The sequence below is a fragment of the Pelmatolapia mariae genome, linkage group LG7, assembly GCF_036321145.2.
Source record: "Pelmatolapia mariae isolate MD_Pm_ZW linkage group LG7, Pm_UMD_F_2, whole genome shotgun sequence".
Classification (NCBI taxonomy): domain Eukaryota; kingdom Metazoa; phylum Chordata; class Actinopteri; order Cichliformes; family Cichlidae; genus Pelmatolapia; species Pelmatolapia mariae.
In genome coordinates this window covers 3,412,307-3,429,953 of record NC_086233.1, presented here as the reverse complement: position 1 = coordinate 3,429,953, position 17,647 = coordinate 3,412,307, and the positions used below count along the sequence as shown (strand labels likewise).

The window sequence follows — 17,647 nt, the reverse complement described above, 5'->3', positions numbered from 1 at the left end:
GTGAATCAAGCATTATTCAATGAACTAGTGACTCTGAAGCTTTCTTTCTGTCTTTTTCCTAATTGCTCCATCGAAGGAGTAAAATTATTGCAGTTTTCATACACGGGGTCTTCTGCTCTGTGCTCATACTGTAAGTATCACAGTGTTTTGCTTCCTGCTGCCAGGAGTGACAGACATGAGAGGATGGATTTAAGGTGTGAAATCTGGTTACGATTTAACAAAATGCCACACGTGTCTGTACAGGACTGGGACCACCTGCACCTCCAGGTTTCAGCTGAAAGTTGAAACCAGTACTCCCAGTGGCATCTGCATGAACAACCTTTTATTTGTTTATTTTACTACCATCAAACTACATGAAGACTTTTAAATTTATGGATATTTTTGACTTCAGCGTACCTTTGCGGAAAAGCATGCTGTGTCACATCTAAGTGATCGAATCTGCAAAGAAAGGAAAGAAAATCAAGTGATTTGGGGGGAAAAAAGCTTAAAATCTAAAAATAGTAAGATGTGATTTAAACGCTCACCTTTTCTGCTCTGTGGAAAATAAGCCAGACTTCTTCATTTATAACAAAAACATTTAGGATTCAGGTTTTGGAAGTCAGCTAATTAAATATATGCAGTTATTACTCACTTTCTAAATATTACTACTATTTCAGCCTTTTCCACAAGCAAGCCAACAGCTTTAAGCATCATAATTCAGTGTTGTTTCTTCCATAAATTCAAACTAGGCAACTTTTTATAAAACATCACATTACTATAATTTTTAAAGTGTACAGGTAAAAAATAGCTCAGTTAGTATCTTACTACAATAAAATAATTAAATAAAATTAACCTCCAGTGTTTTACAAACTCAGGAAAACTGGGAACAAGATGAGCATGAAGCTTTTCTATTTAATGTGACAGCAAAATGATGTTAAAACTACATCACATTTTGTTTTAGAAACATGAAAATGCAAAACCATGAAGTGATTTAGTACTGTTACAGTTCTCCAACGTAGGAAGCACAATTATTCTTCTACACTGGCCTTGTGCCTTATTTGATCCATTATAGGCTGTCAGGCAAATGCAAGCCTTCTCAAATGAGTTATTTCCCACAGGTTCTATAAGAACTATGGATAAAGACATCGTAATGTTACAAACCGGCTCCCAAAGTCCTGTTTTTGATGGCTCGCCCTCCTATCTTTTTAAAACCAGACGTCACAACTGAGGGATGCGACTAAGAAACCATAACCATTTTTATACTGCTGTCCACTGGCGGGGTCCATAACTTTCATAAAGAGCATAATGTTACTTTAAACATGACTAGGACAGAAGCAACTGAGCCCACAGTCTCATTAGCAAAAGTCTGGAGGGGGTTCGCAACCTGTTTAAGGCGCTTCACATGGAAGCTACATGTGTGGCGGGGGGGTCTTCAAATATTTGCACTTGCAGACAACAATCAACTGTTACATTCACAAAGCAACTAGGCAAAATAATAAATGGATGAAATGAATTAATAAATGAAAGTGTATTACAGGAAATTTGTGTCCTCACACTAACATGCTGGCAGACAGAATAAGAGATGTAACTTGTGGGTCTGACAAGTTTTCCAGACTAGTTTTAGGTTATAATGAATGAAACATTAGGTCCATTTTATAAATTATCTCATTATAAGAGACAGAAAAGATAATTGTCCAGAATATGCTCATTGGCCACGTCAGTCTCAGTTATCAGACTGACAACCAGCTTCCCAACAAGACTTTACAAACCACTAAGTGATGTAATGGTGTCTGTCCATCTTTTGATATTTACAGTTTATGGTAACAGGTCATGTCAGACATGGCACGGTTTGCTTGGACTGCTCGAGATCTAATGGTTCTTGGACAGCTAAGTGGCACGAAACACTTGACTAGACGTTCTACAATCTACATCAAACAAGGGAGAAGTGAAGGATTGACCAAATGAATGTGTGTAAAGAGCATGTTGTAGTGTTTCATTTATTCATGCTGGGCCAGTTAGAATATGGGTCATGATTTATTTGCAAAATATGCGTCCATTGCATTTTGATTTTAACCTCAGACACTAACTAGAGTTTCAGGAAACGTACATCGTAGGCACATTAGTAAAAGCAAAAGGAGAAAAAAGTAGAATTGATTTATCTGACACATACTAACTGTAACACAGTACAAATATCACAGTACAGTTTCAATACAGGCTAAAGCATGAAGGAAGCTTAGTGACGAGTATAATTCAAAGTGAGATATCCAAAAACTACAACCATGCTTCACTGGCATCAGTGCATATCACAGATTTCCTACATTTCACTGCACCTTAACACAAGCTTAAAATTAAAGTAAAGGCCATTTATCACATACTGTACCAAAACAGAAGCTTAGTAAGCACCATAATCTTCCACCAAACATATGCCTTTAGATGATGTTTACTAAGATCAGGATCTACAGATCAAGTAAAAATTAAAGGGGAAATGCATCACTTTGGATTAAAACCCTTCAGTTAACAAAGACAGTAAACCTGATTTCTGTCCTGAAAGTCACCCTCGCATTTAGCTATCAAACATCTTCTTCCTATCAGACTTGTCTTCAATGTTCTTACGCCAGTCTCCCACATCACGCAGCTGCTTGTCCTGCAAACACAGATGATGCTCTGTTAGTCCAGACTGAAATCAGATGCAAAAAGGCTGCTAATCAAGAACAAAACTATTTGTTTTGATGGTTTTTCTGCCCCCTTGTGGCCAGAAAATGGATTGTTACAGTTTCTGAAGATTAAGTCCTCGTCGATGTTGAGAAGAAACTCTAGCTCCTAAACCAGGGGTCTCAAATCTGCAGCTCCAGAGCCACATGTGGAGCTGCTGTAGATGGCTCCCTGTGGACACCTTAGTATTGTAGGTCTTAGTATTGTTAATTAAGACCTGCTGTGCTGTAGAGCCCACTGAGGAACTCTGTGATCCTGTTTCGCTGAGTGTAATTCTAATTTGACTGTGCTGGCACTCAATCCTTTAGCCTAAATATGGGCTAAAAGTAACAACAGCACAAAGATAGCAAAAATACTAATGCTCTAGCTTCAACCAGTGGGTAAAGTAGGCACACTCCTCTTTTTTCTGTCTGTGGAGTTACTTCTCATCGCTGATAAGGACTTAGACCTCACAGGTATCTGTGATTTTACTGAGTGAGGACCAAATGAACCAGGTAGCTGCTCACCTCCTCTTTCACCTCCTTCTTGACCTGCTTCAGATTGGCCCTCAGGTCCATGTTGACAGTGTGTTTGGAGCCCAACAGAGCTTTGAGCATGGCGTCAGCAGACATGCGCACTTTCTTCAGCCGGGGTCTCTTGAACTTTCCTCTCAAATCCACAATCTTGATATTGAGGTCCCTGACCTGAAGGAGGATTCTGAGGATTACTGACCTGACAGATTAAATAATCAATCATGAAGCAAACAGCAGTGACATGCAGGGTGTTTGGTGCTGAATTCATCACCAAGTACCGCTAGCTTTAAAACAGTGTTGTTGGGTAATTAAAATGCTGACAGAAAAGCTACAGGAAGGAATAAGGATGTGAAATATTTCCAGTTAATGTTGCTATACGATTCACGGCAACTGCAGGCCTCACAAGAAGGTTTGTTGTGTCTTCCATCAAAGTCTCGAGAGTGTGGAGGAGAAGTCAGAAAATGGTCAGTTACTCAATGAAAGCCTGACAAGCATCAGCCTAGCAGCAAGATCAGTATCTGCTCCTTTGAGGAGTAACGGGCAGAGGACACAGGGAGGAGCCCTAAAAGATGACGACTACATGTGCATGTTTCTGGCCTGTGTACACAGAGCAGTGCCACCCAGATGGACTGCAGAGCCAGCATGCATGCACAAGCAAATGTGACTGCATAATATTATATTTGAAGTAAGCAGTTTTGTAATGTACTTTTTCCTTAGTGTCAGACGTAAATCCAAAAGATGGGGAAGCTTCTATTATGAAAATAACCGAAAAGCAACTGAAAATGACCGAAAAGGTTAAAAAACTTGAAGTCAGGTATGTGATACTTGTGTTCAGAATACTTTTTTGGTCTTTTTTTGTTTTAAGGTGCTCAGGAGAAAATACAAGAATTCATTTGATTGATATTAAAATATAGCTTCCTATGTTTGTTGCAGTTTGGTTAAAGACATATACAGATACAGTATCTCTACTCGGTGCAAATAAAGACAAAAGGCCAACCTGGTGCAATGAAAAGTGTCTCACCTCATTCAGCACCATGTCCAGTTTGAACTCTGTGCAGTATCTCTCATCTTCACTGATGGTGATCTGCTCATGAAGCTTCTGGCACAGTTCCTAAAGTCAACATAGTGATAAAAGTTTTTTCTTTTTTAGATGCTTCCAATTTCAAAAACCCACAAAAGAAATAAAATGCAATATGAAACATGTCAAAAGCATAATTGTTTGAAACAGTGCAGTTTCTTCTCACCAACAGCTCGTCCCTGGAGTACGGCAGCTCGACAGGAGGACATTTATCTGCCAAAAACGTCTCTCTCTCTTTGGCCTTCACATTCGCTTCAGCGTCCAACAAATTACCTGCCACCACGAGCATGCAGCTCTGAGGAGATTACATCATCACCCCATGTCAGGTAAGAGGAAGCACAGGTAAGCAGATGGGCATGTGTGAGGTATTTTGCACTGTTATGCTTATCAGTTAAAGTTAATCTTACCTTCAGGGTGTGCTTACGCCTCGCAGACAGCCTTTTCCTGCAGACGGAAACACAAATTATAAGGTTACAAAATGCAAAGCAACAAAGTCAGTAAACAAACTCCAAAAGAGCCGGGCAATCACGAGGGAGAAGACACATGGGACTGACAGGAAACAGCACTATTTATACACAAAAAGATAATCAGGGTAGACACAGGAGGGTGACAAGATGCAGTTGAAGATGACCAGTGACAAAGTGGCAGGAAGTGGAAGTAAAACTGAATACAAAACACAGAAGATTAAGGTATTAAAATACAAAATCGGACAATCAGGAAATGAAAAACAATTATAATGAAAGGAAAGGACAGACAGAGGATGTAAAGAAGAGCATGAGTCAGAGGGAAATAAAGCAGGGATTAATTAAAGTCTAGAAATACACAGTAACTAGAATTACACAGAATACCAAGGAATAAATGAAAATCAAAGATAAAATAAACAAAACTAAGAGCTTTTAATATTAAACAAGAATTAAAAACTTTGGAACCATCCAGGGATCGTGGAAAACACATGCATGTCTCATTAGTGACCCATAAATAATTTAATAATAGAGTAATCAGTGCAGTTATGATGAATGCAAGCTAAATGTCACACAATGAATAAAAATAAAATCAAACAGTCCTTGTGAGGGAACCGCTTGTTCCTTTGCACACTGGCTGGTTACACAAACAAGGAAAATAAACTTACATGATTTGCAGAAAATAGTAAAAATTTTACTCACTCAGCGGCCATGTTTGCTGGACGATCCTGAGGTTACCTGACAAACACAAAACAAGACTTAATGCTTTTTATTTGAAACAATTTAGATACAAATATACAAATATATACATTTTAATGTCCTTTCCAGCAAAATGGTGACAGGGACACAATAAAAAGCAAAACTAGAGAAAAACATAAGTCACAAAGGATAAGGAGAGAGCAGTAGTCTGGAGCCACCACCTGTTAAACCATCCCCTGTCTGGGTGTTATCTTTCATATTTATACCACAAGGTTTAGGATTGTGTTTATGGGAATTTTTGACCATTTTTCCCCAAGTACATTTCTGAGGTCAGACACTGACGCTGGCTCACACTCTGCTCTAATTCATCCCAAAGGGCTTCTGTCGGGTTGAGGTCAGGACTCTGTGCAGGCCAGTCAAGGTCTTCCACACCAAACTCTCTCATCTAATTCTTTATGGACCTTGCTTTGTGCACTGGTGAGCAGTCATGTTCAAACAAAAGCTGTTCCCACAAAGCTGGTAGCATAAAATTGTCCAAAATGTCTAAGGGATTGACCCAAACGCCTGAAAAACACTCCCACACCCTAATCCCTCCTGTACCAAACTTTACACTTGCCACAGTGCAGTCAGACAAGTACTGTTGTCCTGGCAACTGCCAAATCCAGACCAGTCCATCAGATTGCCAGACAGAGAAGCATGGCTTATGGAGGTCACACCTCCATTGCTCTAAAGTCCAGTGATGGCGCACTATACACCACTGCTTTCAGCGCTTTGCATTAACCTTAGTCATGTGAGGCTTGGATGCAGCTGCTCGGTCATAGAAACCCATTCCATGAATCTCTCTACACACTTCTTGAGCTAATCTGAAGACCACATAAAGTTTGGAGCTCTGTAGGGATTTAACGCTGCAGAAAGTTAGGTAGATGAGTAGAAGCACCTATGGTAGAGGTTGGCAACTTGTGGCTCCCTCATGAGCCACAGGTTACAATTAGGGTGAACGGTAATCCTATTACTATTCATACTATATGTAGTAATACTTAATGTATCCTCCCCAGTTACATCTGCAAATCTGTCACCTGCGTGTGCTGCTCTTTTTCTCACGTTCTTTGGTAGGAGGAGCTAAAATGGCTCTTTTGATGTTGGAGGTTATGGACACCTGACCTAAAGTATTAATTCTCACCAGGTTCTCGAGTTATCATGATCACCAATCTGGATGTCCACGGGGTAACAACTATACTCCAAGCCTTTTAGACTGAGGGGTAACTTGCCAAAGATAACCCAAGCAAATACAACATGAAGTTTTTAAATGATGATTTCTTTTATTAAAGGGAAAGAAAGCTGTCCAAACCACTTTTATGACATTAATATCTTCCCATTCAAGTATTATACGCAAACACTGTGTATCAGCATAAGCACCTCATACCAACTTTCAGTTTTCAGGGGCTGATTATTTAGAGACCTTTTAGTCACAGAGTGGACCACGAACTCCTCTTTATACTAAAGTATTCTAAAGTCAATTTAAATAAATGTGAGGTATACTGTCCAACAGCTGAAACCTGGCCTACACTGCCTCATGCAACAGGATAATAATCAAAGATAATGAGGAAATAATCATAAAGAAGAGTGGGCCAAAATTCCTCCACAACAATGTAAGCGACTGATAAACTCATACAGAAATCTATTATTTCCAATTATTTTTTGCTAAAAATGTACTTTTTTTACAGGACTGCAGAGAGTCCTGTGAAGACATTTTCCCTTGGGAGTAAATAAAGAAATGAACGCCCATTTTCTTTGGTATATTAACAGCATTGGCAACAGTGGCAAAGATCTAAGAATAGCACAGTTGTGTTATCTTTCCATGGAGCACTAACAAGGCAGAGTTTCAGCGTACTTGTTTTATTAAACGGACAAAGAATAAATCTTTGGAGCACTTTCAAATGTGGCCTCAGAAAAATTCATGCAGCTTTTCTGCTGACGGGTGGAGGAACGCTTCCTTTAGTCAGGCTGCCCGCAGCTGTCCACTGTTTGCTTTATAAAGAACTGAGGGTGAACAAGGAAAAGCCATAACCCACATTTTTATTTCAGTATTAAACCACATCATGTTTAAAATCATATCTCCGTTCTCTGATGCTGTCCTGCACCCACATTCACCTATCTCATATTTCATGTTTGGACTGTGTGAATTCTATCTTAAGACATCATGTTAATTCCAGGAAATTTCATGGAACGGCACTTTGTAACCCAGGACGTGTTAATGCCTCAAAGGAACCATGCCGCTATTTCTAGCAGCACAGCTCAAGGGATACAGGTCCAGCACTGCGAAGGGAAACTTTGCCATGACATTTGGTTTGTTGTCTTGTGCCTGTGCTTTCAGCACCACGCGCAGGTCAGATTTTTACTTCACTGTAGCATGCAATAAAAAATGAATTTGCATAGATTTTGGAACAGATTACTACAATGCTAAATCGATTTTATGTTAACTAACTAAAAGTCAGTGTTATAACATTGTTATAAGGGTCACAGTGTCATAACAAGCATATAATACCAGCACCACACCTCTAAAATAACCTGAACAGACGTGTACTTTTGGTGTGATGTTAACAGGACATGCTAATATTAGCATGATAATAAGATAATGACCTTTACAACGTCCAGCATATGAAATAAAGAACATTGAGGGGTTCATGACTATCCTTCCACTTCAGCAACCTCTCTATAAAAAGACAACTACTTTCTCCTTTGCTTCTAAAAGATTATCCCTACCATAAGTGTATCATGTAGCATGCTTTATAACATCCACCCACGTCTTCTTCTGTTTGTCCAAAGTTGGATATCACATCTTAAGCAAGGGTATTCTAGACATCCCTCTCCCCTGCAAAATTTTTTGGTCCCTCCTGGGCAACCTTGAGCCATTCCCAGGATAGATGAGACATGTGATACCCCCAGCTCAGGGTCTACCCCGGGGTCTCCTCCCAGCCGGACATGTCTGTAAAACCTCCAACGGAAGGCACCAAACCACCACATCTGACGTCCTTTTGACACAAAGGAGCAGATGTCAAAGCAACCCAAGTTCCAGGGCTGAGCTCTTGTAGCTGTCTCATTCTTTTTCATTTGTCACTAACTAGAGCTTATAACCATGGGTGAGAGTTGGAGCATAGATCTGCCTTTAAAGCAAACGTTAATTGCTTTACAGGTCAAGCTTTTCACCATAATATTCCTGTCAAACTCCTGCATTTCTTCTAATTCCAAATGAGTCAGCCTTCCCATCGGACACTCTACATTGCCATCACTTACAAGCAAGACCTCAAGATATTAAAACACCTTAACAGCAACCCAGCCCCAGAGGGAGCAATCTGCAGTTTCAGGAGAGAACCAAGGCTTCATACTTGGAGATGCTGACTTTAACACTTGGCTGCAAGATGTCGCAGTGGGTGCTAAAGGTTGGGGCCTGATAAAGCCAACAGAACCACGTCAAGTGGGAAAAGCAGAGCACGATGCCATGTCTCCATACTTGACATGCTACTCACCAAGGCCCAGACCTTTAAGCCTTTACTGTCTGAGAATACAGGTAGTTGTCTGAACTGTAAACAACCCCAAATTTTAGGGTTATTTTGTCCATTTACAAGCCATACCTAAGACACAATCTGTCAATTATGATGCTGCATAAGCTTCACTTCTGGAAATGTACCTTCTCCCTTTATTATCGTCACAGATATTGGTACATAGCTAGAAAACAGTTGCTTAGGCATGTCTGTGGATGGCAGTATCAGTCTGTCAGCCCATATATTCAGTTATTCTGGCTTTTCTTCCAATGTGACATCCCTGCTTACTAATCACTCATCTTATCAACAACTTCAATAACTTTGTTGAGCCTCTGAATTTTCATCTAGCCCAACCATTAGGTACTTGGAAGTTCATGACATGTAAAACTACTGACATTTCCATAGTATCAGCTGGAGTTTTTGTTTAGTTTGCAAATAGATCCAAACTCCAGGCAAACAAAATGCAAACTATCTGCAGAGTTAGATATCAGTGGACGGGTAAACCAACCCTTCAAGTACCAGCCACACGACACTTCTAGACATCCTCAGAAGTTAGACGGTCACTGCCTGAGCTGCTTGTAATGTTTAGGAGATGTGATGGAGGAGAGGATTAAGACTATTTCTGGAGCCACAGCTGTTCCTGACGTCTTCATTGTACAGGGGAAAAAAAAGAGGGACAGCAGGCTCGCCTTAAAAGAAAAGACGAGTGACAACCACTGCAGGCATCCTAACGCACATAACTGACCAGGAACACATGGTCGTCATCTGTAAGCCAATAAGAAGCCGGTGAGGGGGGTATCGCCGGGACTGACGGGGTATTTTAAGACACTCAAAACTCCGAGGGCACAACAGCATGTTGCTCTGGAGATAAAATCATATTTGTAGGGGCCTTGATTTTTAAGTGTGTGTGCGTGTGTGAGTATCATGAGTAGGATTGTCTCTGAAGGAGCAGGAGGATTCACAGTAACCCAATACTGCAGAACATCCCTCAGACAGCCAAGACACTAGAGCATATCACAAAAATAGCGTGCCCGCTGCCCTCAGACACACACTGCTTCACACAAAAATAAAAACAAGAAGATACAGGATACATTTCCATTCAATGCAAAATCCTGAATTTAATCTGCTGTAATGCATGTGTGTTAGAGAAAAGACTCAAAAGTGTTCAAAAAGTCTAAATGAAGCTTGTCTCAAACACTTGTAGCAGAGCATCAATAGATGAATGATGACTTCAACAGCGGCTAAAAAAGAAAAAAAGTTGGAAAGTATTTTTAAAAACGAGCCAAAACACAAACGAAATGTGGAATAAAATATTTTTCTAGCGTTGTGGTCGGGCTTATTCTGCACAAACATAGTTTCAGGTACTATGTTTCCTTTTAAGTCTCATCCATGCATTTCCATTTGAGTGTCCCAAACAGCTGAAAATTCCAGATAAAGACATAGATGTGAAGCTAGCTTTGAAATGAAGTTGATAAAATGAAGTTTTGCTGTTTCTTAAAACATTTGAAGATTATATTTTCCTCAAAAAATAATATTTCTACAAAATATAGACATGGGCACAACAAAAACAATATGACTTAAAGGTATATTTAAAATACACAACCTGTTGTTCAGAGAAGTCCAGAAAAAGAACCAAAAACCAAGCCATATTGGGCTTTAATGCTTTAACGCTTGTGGAAAAAAACAGGCTAAATTTGATAAGCAGGGATTAAACTGAAGTGTAAAATGTGAAGTCAGGTCCCCGAAGATTAGACCCAGTTTTCTTCCGCTGTCCCCCCGCTTCCCTCAGTGCTGACAGGAGGATAAACACTAACAGATCGACTTTCAGGTTAATGCCTTGTAGTGGTGTCATCTTTCAGCATGCCACATCACCACGCCATACATCATCGTACGCCAATGCAGCAGAGCGAGCACACGTCAAGATGGAAAACTACTCTTTCAAACTTTGAAATCCTAAAAATATGTCAAAGTAATTACATTTAACTCCACATAAACATTAACTACAGAGTGAGGAAATTGCTCAAATTCTCCACTGTCAACATTCGATATAATGGTGACTCCCAAAAGACGTAAAACCTCCAAGAACCTTTGGCATTTTATGGTCACTACAAACTTATCAAACTGACACCATCTTTAAATAGTTGGCCAGGCGCCAACAACATCCTCCCGTCAATGACAGCAAATATCAAATATTCTCCTTTGAGATCAAAGCTTCAACCTTCCACAGAGACATTTACATCTGCACTCCCAAGACGAAACAAATCATCTACAGCTGCAACCAACCAAAATGTGATCAACTAAAATAACATCAAAGAGGAAAAGAGAGAAATCTTACTTTAGCCAGGCCGAGCTGTTAGAGTCACGGAGACACAGACAGAGTCGCAGGCAGACCAAGTGTTAAGAAGGTATATATTGCAATCTCCATGGCCTTCTAAATCCTGCACTTTCTCTTTATGGAAGTGGATTACTGGTCAAACCAATGAGCTGGCAAGGTCATGAAATACAGTACACTGTCATCTGCCCCCTTCCACGGCTTGCCTCATTATAAATAACCCGCCCTTTAACATTGTAATCTGTATTATCTTGAGCCATCAAGTCTCTGACAGGCAGAATTCAAGGAAGAAATGAAACCACAGAGATATTTTATGAATCCCACTTAACACTTATATAAATACTTTGCTGAGAAATGATTTAGAGTCGAGATAGAGCAGGAAAACCCACACTGCTAACTTTAAACCGTTGGCTATGGAGAAGCTTTTTTTTCATTTTAATATTTGAAAACAGGAGGAAGAAGAACTCACAGTGTGCTGCTGCAGAGGTGAGCTTTGGAAGAGACTTGGTTAAATAAGAGAATAAAAAGAAACAGACACGTTAGCATCATATAAAACATTAATAAACAGTGTAATTCACATTTTAGATTATTTTAAACCTGGGATAAAATGTGGTGATAATTTAAAAAGAACTAAAACAACTTTAGAAAAACATTTGATAAAGAACACTTACCTGTGACAGTCAAACACCCTTTTTCTACTGATGGCCCAAAGTCTGCGACCACAATTAAAAAGTTGTCATATTTTCAGAGAAAATTCAAAATTAGTTTCAAAATTTCAAAGAAGTTTCTCAGAAATTAGATTTTTTTTAAATACTTGCATTGCCCGTGCTCTTAAAGGTGAGAGTGGCTGTTTTAATTCCATGCAGGTAAAGAGGACTCATCAAAAAGTCTTTAAAGGATGATCGAAATACACCAAGTCTAATAAGCTCTTTGAAAAGGAGCACCAGGAAATAAGAGGAGACAAGGAGAGAGACAAGAATATGGACACACACACAGAGGAAGGAAAACAAAGGAAGGAACAGACTCAGAAAGAAAGTCATTACCAAAATAAAACTGGGAGCAAAAGTGAAGGAGAAGGCCACTAACAAACCGGTAACCACAGATAACGGCAAGGAAACACAGTAGACATCAGGAAATTTTGATATTATATCAAAACCAAAATGTAAACACTAAGCAAGAAACCATGAAGCTTGTATTCTTTCATTTACTCAAAAAAAGCTTCTGCCCAAAATGCTGACTTTAACATATTAGGCGGCATGAAGACTTCAGCAATACTTGAAGCGCTAGGGAACAACTTTATTCGCTGACCAACACGTCTCGGCTTGTGGCCTTCATCAGGGACAGAAATTATTAGATTTAATGGATTCTGCTCAACTGAAATTCATTTAATACCAATCCCATTTTCTTTAAAGATTATGCATTTGAATAAATAAACCTTTAATTTTATATATCATTTTACTTCCAAATGAGACTCAAGTGTCTTTCTCGAGACAACATTTTTTTTTATTTCTGAGCATGATCCAAAACAACTTTAAATTTAATGTTCACAGGGACATAAAACCTGCATGTGAATGATCAGCAGTTAAAATGTTCATCTCTTTAATAGTTTTTTTCTCCTGGGAATAACACTTCTGCTTTCTTATATTATACTTTTACATGAGCCCAAAAGCAAGATTTTTTTTCACAGTATATTTAAATAGTAAATTTTATGAAGCTTTGTAAACCTTCATATGGTTGTAATATTCCGAGTTAAACACGAGTATTTCAGAAACTTTGTTGACACAGAAAGAATAACAACTAAAAGACGAGCCTGGCATCAGAATGTAGGTAAAAAGCAGAACTTTCATATCATTTAGCTTCTTCTGAGAAACCACTATCCTACATGCTGATAGGAACCTTGAAAGTTATAGACTTGTGGAGTTATCTCCAATCGTGTTTTCAATGAGAAAACTGATCAAACATCCAGGGTACCAATATGTTATACTCTGTGATACTGGTGCTCAGATTTCTTCATAGGCAAAAAAACAGCCTTAAAAATCACACATACAAGCTTCAGCCCATCCCTATGAATGTGTATGATTATGAGGGATGAGGATCAAACTTTGTGTGGCTTCATTAAACTTCCAAATTGTAGAAATAACAATCAGCTCATCAGATGAAAACTGGGATCACAAATAAATCTTATAAAATGACATACCTCTATATTTGCAATTTGTGGAACTTTTCTCACTCAGGATTCTTCGACTGAACTTTTATTGACAAAAGATCCAACCATCATTATAACTGTTGAATGGTGCAAATCACTACGAAAGGTTCTGCTGTTCCCAAAGCAAACAGGGAGGTCAAACACATACAAAGATATTCTGCTTTTTCTTAAACAGTCATCTTTTTTATCAAACTGTGAAACCTGTGGGAAAGATTCAATTCCAAGGTGATTTGTATGAAGTCTTGGTGTCACCTCTCTCTGTCACCAAAAATCAAAGAGCCATCGAAGACGAATTTAGAGTTTTAGTTAATCTGCCTGACACCATTAGATCCTTTGGGCCTCATAGGGCAAAAACAGCCACAAAACACGACTCAGTCCGGAACTCTGAACCGGATTAGAGCTGCTGCTTTTTAACATTCCCGCAAGCTAAAGAGAAACCACAAAAAGATCTTTTTTTAAGAAAAAATAAAGGACGTGTGTTTCATTTTCCCTTCACTCCTATTTATTGAAAACTATCCCAACCTCCACTTTGGTATGCCAGCACAGCCGGGAAATGCATATTCTTAAGACTGTCTATACTGTCATAGTTTGGTTTCTATTAGTGTAAACCAGAAATGCTTCAACCTGGTTGGCATTACCATAAGTAAAGACAGCACATCTTCTTCAGCAGGAATTGTTTGTTTATTCAGTAAAAATTGTTACAGGATCAAAAATGGTTGTGTGCTTTCTAATCGTCACATTAAGCCCGTCAGTGACAAACAGAAACTAAAAAGCATTTTTTAGGCCTCAGCCTCAAACATCTTCTTCCTCCCATCCATGCCGGATTTGTCTTCAATGTTTTTGCGCCAGTCGCCGACATCACGGAGCTCTTTGTCCTAAAACACAACCAAAAAAGAGAGCCAGGATAGGTGCTTTAATTAAACAGTGTCAGAGAATAATCTCAGCCTCATACACCAAGTTAGAGTCTAATAAACTGTTTTCATTTGAATACAGCGATAAAAGGCACATTTCACCAGAAGTAGAAATATTTGGGCATGATCTCGATCACCTTTTGCAATTACCGCTCTATTAGGGTGTTGACAAGTGTTATATGGCCAGATGTGGCCCAAATGTCACAACACATGGGATCTGTTCAGTACAATGTAGACCGATGTGTGGACCCTGAAACTCAACAGTGTTAGTCACGACCAAATATGACCAAAAGAAGAATCAAATGTCGTTGCTATTTAATGAAATTTGATTAAACGTTGGTTAAGTGACAAAATGTTAGAAACCTAAAAAAATATAGCATCAAATAATAAATGCACATTGATAAATATTACTGGCTGCTGCTTTTGAGACAACAACAAACACATTTATAAAATATGCATCCAACCAGGTCCTCACCTCGTCCTTCACCTCCTTCTTAACCTGCTTCAGGTTGGCTCTCAGGTCCAGGTTAACTGTGTGTTTGGAGCCTAGCAGAGCTTTCAGCATGGCGTCTGCAGACATGCGTACTTTCTTCAGCACAGGCTTCTTAAACTTGCCCATCAGGTCCTGGACTTTAATCTTCAGGTCATCGATCTGGAAAAGCAGATTACAGAGACCATGATGAAAGTTCTTCAGCATGGAATTTGATCAAAAGCACTGGATATAGTCCAGTTTTATTTAATCAAGTGTCGGGTGAAAAAAAGTAGAAGGTTTGCCATCTGGGCAGCGGTGCTGTGTTTTACATAATTTTATTCACACTCCCTAAATCTGACATGACATCCTTCTGCCCCATGGAAGACTTTACCATCAACCGATACCTTAGTTTAAATGTTCAAACAAAGCACAGCCCGAGCTTCTGATGATGGACACACGGCAGGTTCCGCAGGGTTATATTCTACCTCTTTGTTGGCTTTGTTGACTTTCATCTCCAGGTCGTATCGCTCCTCATCGATCCCGTCGATCTTGCGGTGGATCTCCTTGCACAGATCCTGAACACAGATGCAAAAGCCATTGTTACACATGCACTGCAACTTTCCAGACGTTACCCAACAGAGATGCATATTAGAACGCAAATGCTGGACACGAAATGGTCGTTAACGAGCCAGGTCGCTAGTCTGTGTGACATCCTCAGCACAAGTGTTGGTGTTGGTGTTCTTTTGTGACGTGCCTGCAGCTCCTGCATGGTCCTGGGCATGGACACAGGAGGACAGGTCTCAGCTATGTACCTCCTCTTTGCCTCCTCTCGCTCTCTTTCTTCCTCCTCCAGTATACCTTTAGCGATGGATAGCATCAAACTCTTCAAAAAAAATAACATACATGTCACATCAAGTGTACATGCAGATTGCAAATAGTTCCGATTGCAAAAAAGCTTTTACCTTCAGCTGATGCTTACGACTTGATGACACTTTTTTCCTAAAAGAAAATCAATCCGTTTGTCATAAGCAAACTTCAAAATTCAAAATCAGCTTTGATAAATCGTTTTTTTTACTTCAAAATGTTTAAGAACTTTTTCAGACTTATGTAAAAACAAGACAGAAGTACTCACCCCGACATCTTGGTGTTTGTTTGGGTTCAAAACCCTGCAGAAAAATATCAGGGGAAAGAAGAATGGTTAATTATTAGGAAATAACTGGGAAGTCATGGGCTAACAGAAAGATTGTGAAGGAAGGCAGGTTAAAGTGGGGTCAGATTGAGAAACAGTTCAAGAATGCTTCTATTGGAAAGAATAACTCCACTTAGGAGAAACACGACACCGACTTGAGGATCAGCGGTACTCCTCGAGGAAAAGCCTCTAGGCTAAATTAGGATCAGGATTTTGGGTCCTGTTGTCCCCCCCTGGGTTCCCTTGTCTGTCTTCTGGAAGATTATCAAGAAAAACCTGATACCTCCTCTGTTGGTGCAAACATCTCAGACATGACTAAGTCATGAAATGCCTTCTCTGAAAATAGAGACTGAGCAGAACAATCCAGATCAACAATCACTGCACCCAGACCGAGAGAAGGGAAATAAGGACCCTGCCATTTTTAACCAAGAAGAATGAAGAATCTTCCTTAGGTACTCAGTACTCATTACTCAACTAGCAATAAATGTTTAGCGCAAATGTGGTCCACAATCTGCAGTTTCTCTGGGCCACATTCAGCCCTGATTGATGGTACAGACTAAGGGTGAGTCCAACTGCCTTAACTTAGGTGCACCTTATATGGCATAGATGGCAAGATTGTTTGTGGCATTTGGACCGCATGTGGTCCACACAATAATTGCAAAACCTTTCTTGCTCCCAGCTCATGATTTTGGGGCTACAAACAGCACACACTACATTTGCTCTAAATAGTATCAGGCCTACATCGTGACTTTTGGTCCAGGTTGGACCAACAAGACATTCCTGCAAATGACAAAATTAACCCAGATTCAGCCCAGAGTACAGAATCGTAGCGTCACTTTGCATAAAACTGCAGTTTGAACCTTTCTTCTTTTTTTAATCTCATCCAAGCTTTCTAGCATTCAAAGTATTAAAACAGAATCCAATAAAAAGCTTAATATTTCTATAGAATAACACACACACACACACACATCATCATCATCATCATCAGTTAAAAGATGCGGATCTTTTCATTCAACCAAAACTGATATGTTTTGGTTGAATGATGGTCTCAAGAAAAAGCAATAAATTTAAAGCTATTTTGATGCCTCCAAACTCCCACCATTTCTCAACAACACTCAACTTTTTTGAACTCGCAAACTCCAAACATCAGAAATTTAAACCATGAGAAGAAAAAAGTACTGGTGATACAAAAGGGAGAGCACATGTTTGAAGTGACTTTAAGCTTTTCTTTTGGGATAATGACACAACGTACCACAAAACAACCACTGAAGGATCACAGAGAGTTGAAAATGTAACGCATTTCTAATTACTCGCAAGGCAGAACACCATCGGTGCACTTCTTCTGTGCAGCTGTCGCACTTTGGTTGGACTGGTGACAGCTACAGGTGCTGAAGCTCTCAAACTGTTTACAGGTGACTCAGTCCCACTGAGTTACAAAAAGAAGAGTTTTGTTCTTTCTACAAATACAAAACGGATGACATTTCACTGCGTGCAATTATGTTTTGGATGCTGATGTTTCCCTGTATTGGAGCTTATCTGTATAAAACATGGAGT

The 17,647-nt window shown here is 39.5% G+C and overlaps 2 protein-coding genes across 2 annotated transcripts; both read right to left on the bottom strand.

The window, feature by feature from the left end:
* Window positions 1-2,542: 2,542 nt before the first annotated feature.
* Window positions 2,543-4,733, bottom strand: LOC134631894 (troponin I, fast skeletal muscle-like). Its single transcript, XM_063480459.1, has 5 exons — window positions 4,689-4,733; window positions 4,448-4,576; window positions 4,225-4,314; window positions 3,198-3,374; window positions 2,543-2,623 (listed from the first exon to the last, which is right to left on the bottom strand). Exons 2-5 carry the CDS (start codon window positions 4,568-4,570, stop codon window positions 2,543-2,545), a joined length of 471 nt encoding a protein of 156 aa, XP_063336529.1. The 5' UTR covers window positions 4,571-4,576; window positions 4,689-4,733.
* A 9,515-nt stretch (window positions 4,734-14,248) lies between these two features.
* On the bottom strand, window positions 14,249-16,082 carry LOC134631893 (troponin I, fast skeletal muscle-like). Its single transcript, XM_063480458.1, has 6 exons — window positions 16,037-16,082; window positions 15,867-15,903; window positions 15,659-15,787; window positions 15,390-15,479; window positions 14,908-15,084; window positions 14,249-14,396 (listed from the first exon to the last, which is right to left on the bottom strand). The coding sequence occupies exons 1-6, from the start codon at window positions 16,042-16,044 to the stop codon at window positions 14,301-14,303; spliced, it is 537 nt and encodes a 178-aa protein (XP_063336528.1). The 5' UTR covers window positions 16,045-16,082; the 3' UTR covers window positions 14,249-14,300.
* Between the last annotated feature and the right edge of the window lie 1,565 nt (window positions 16,083-17,647).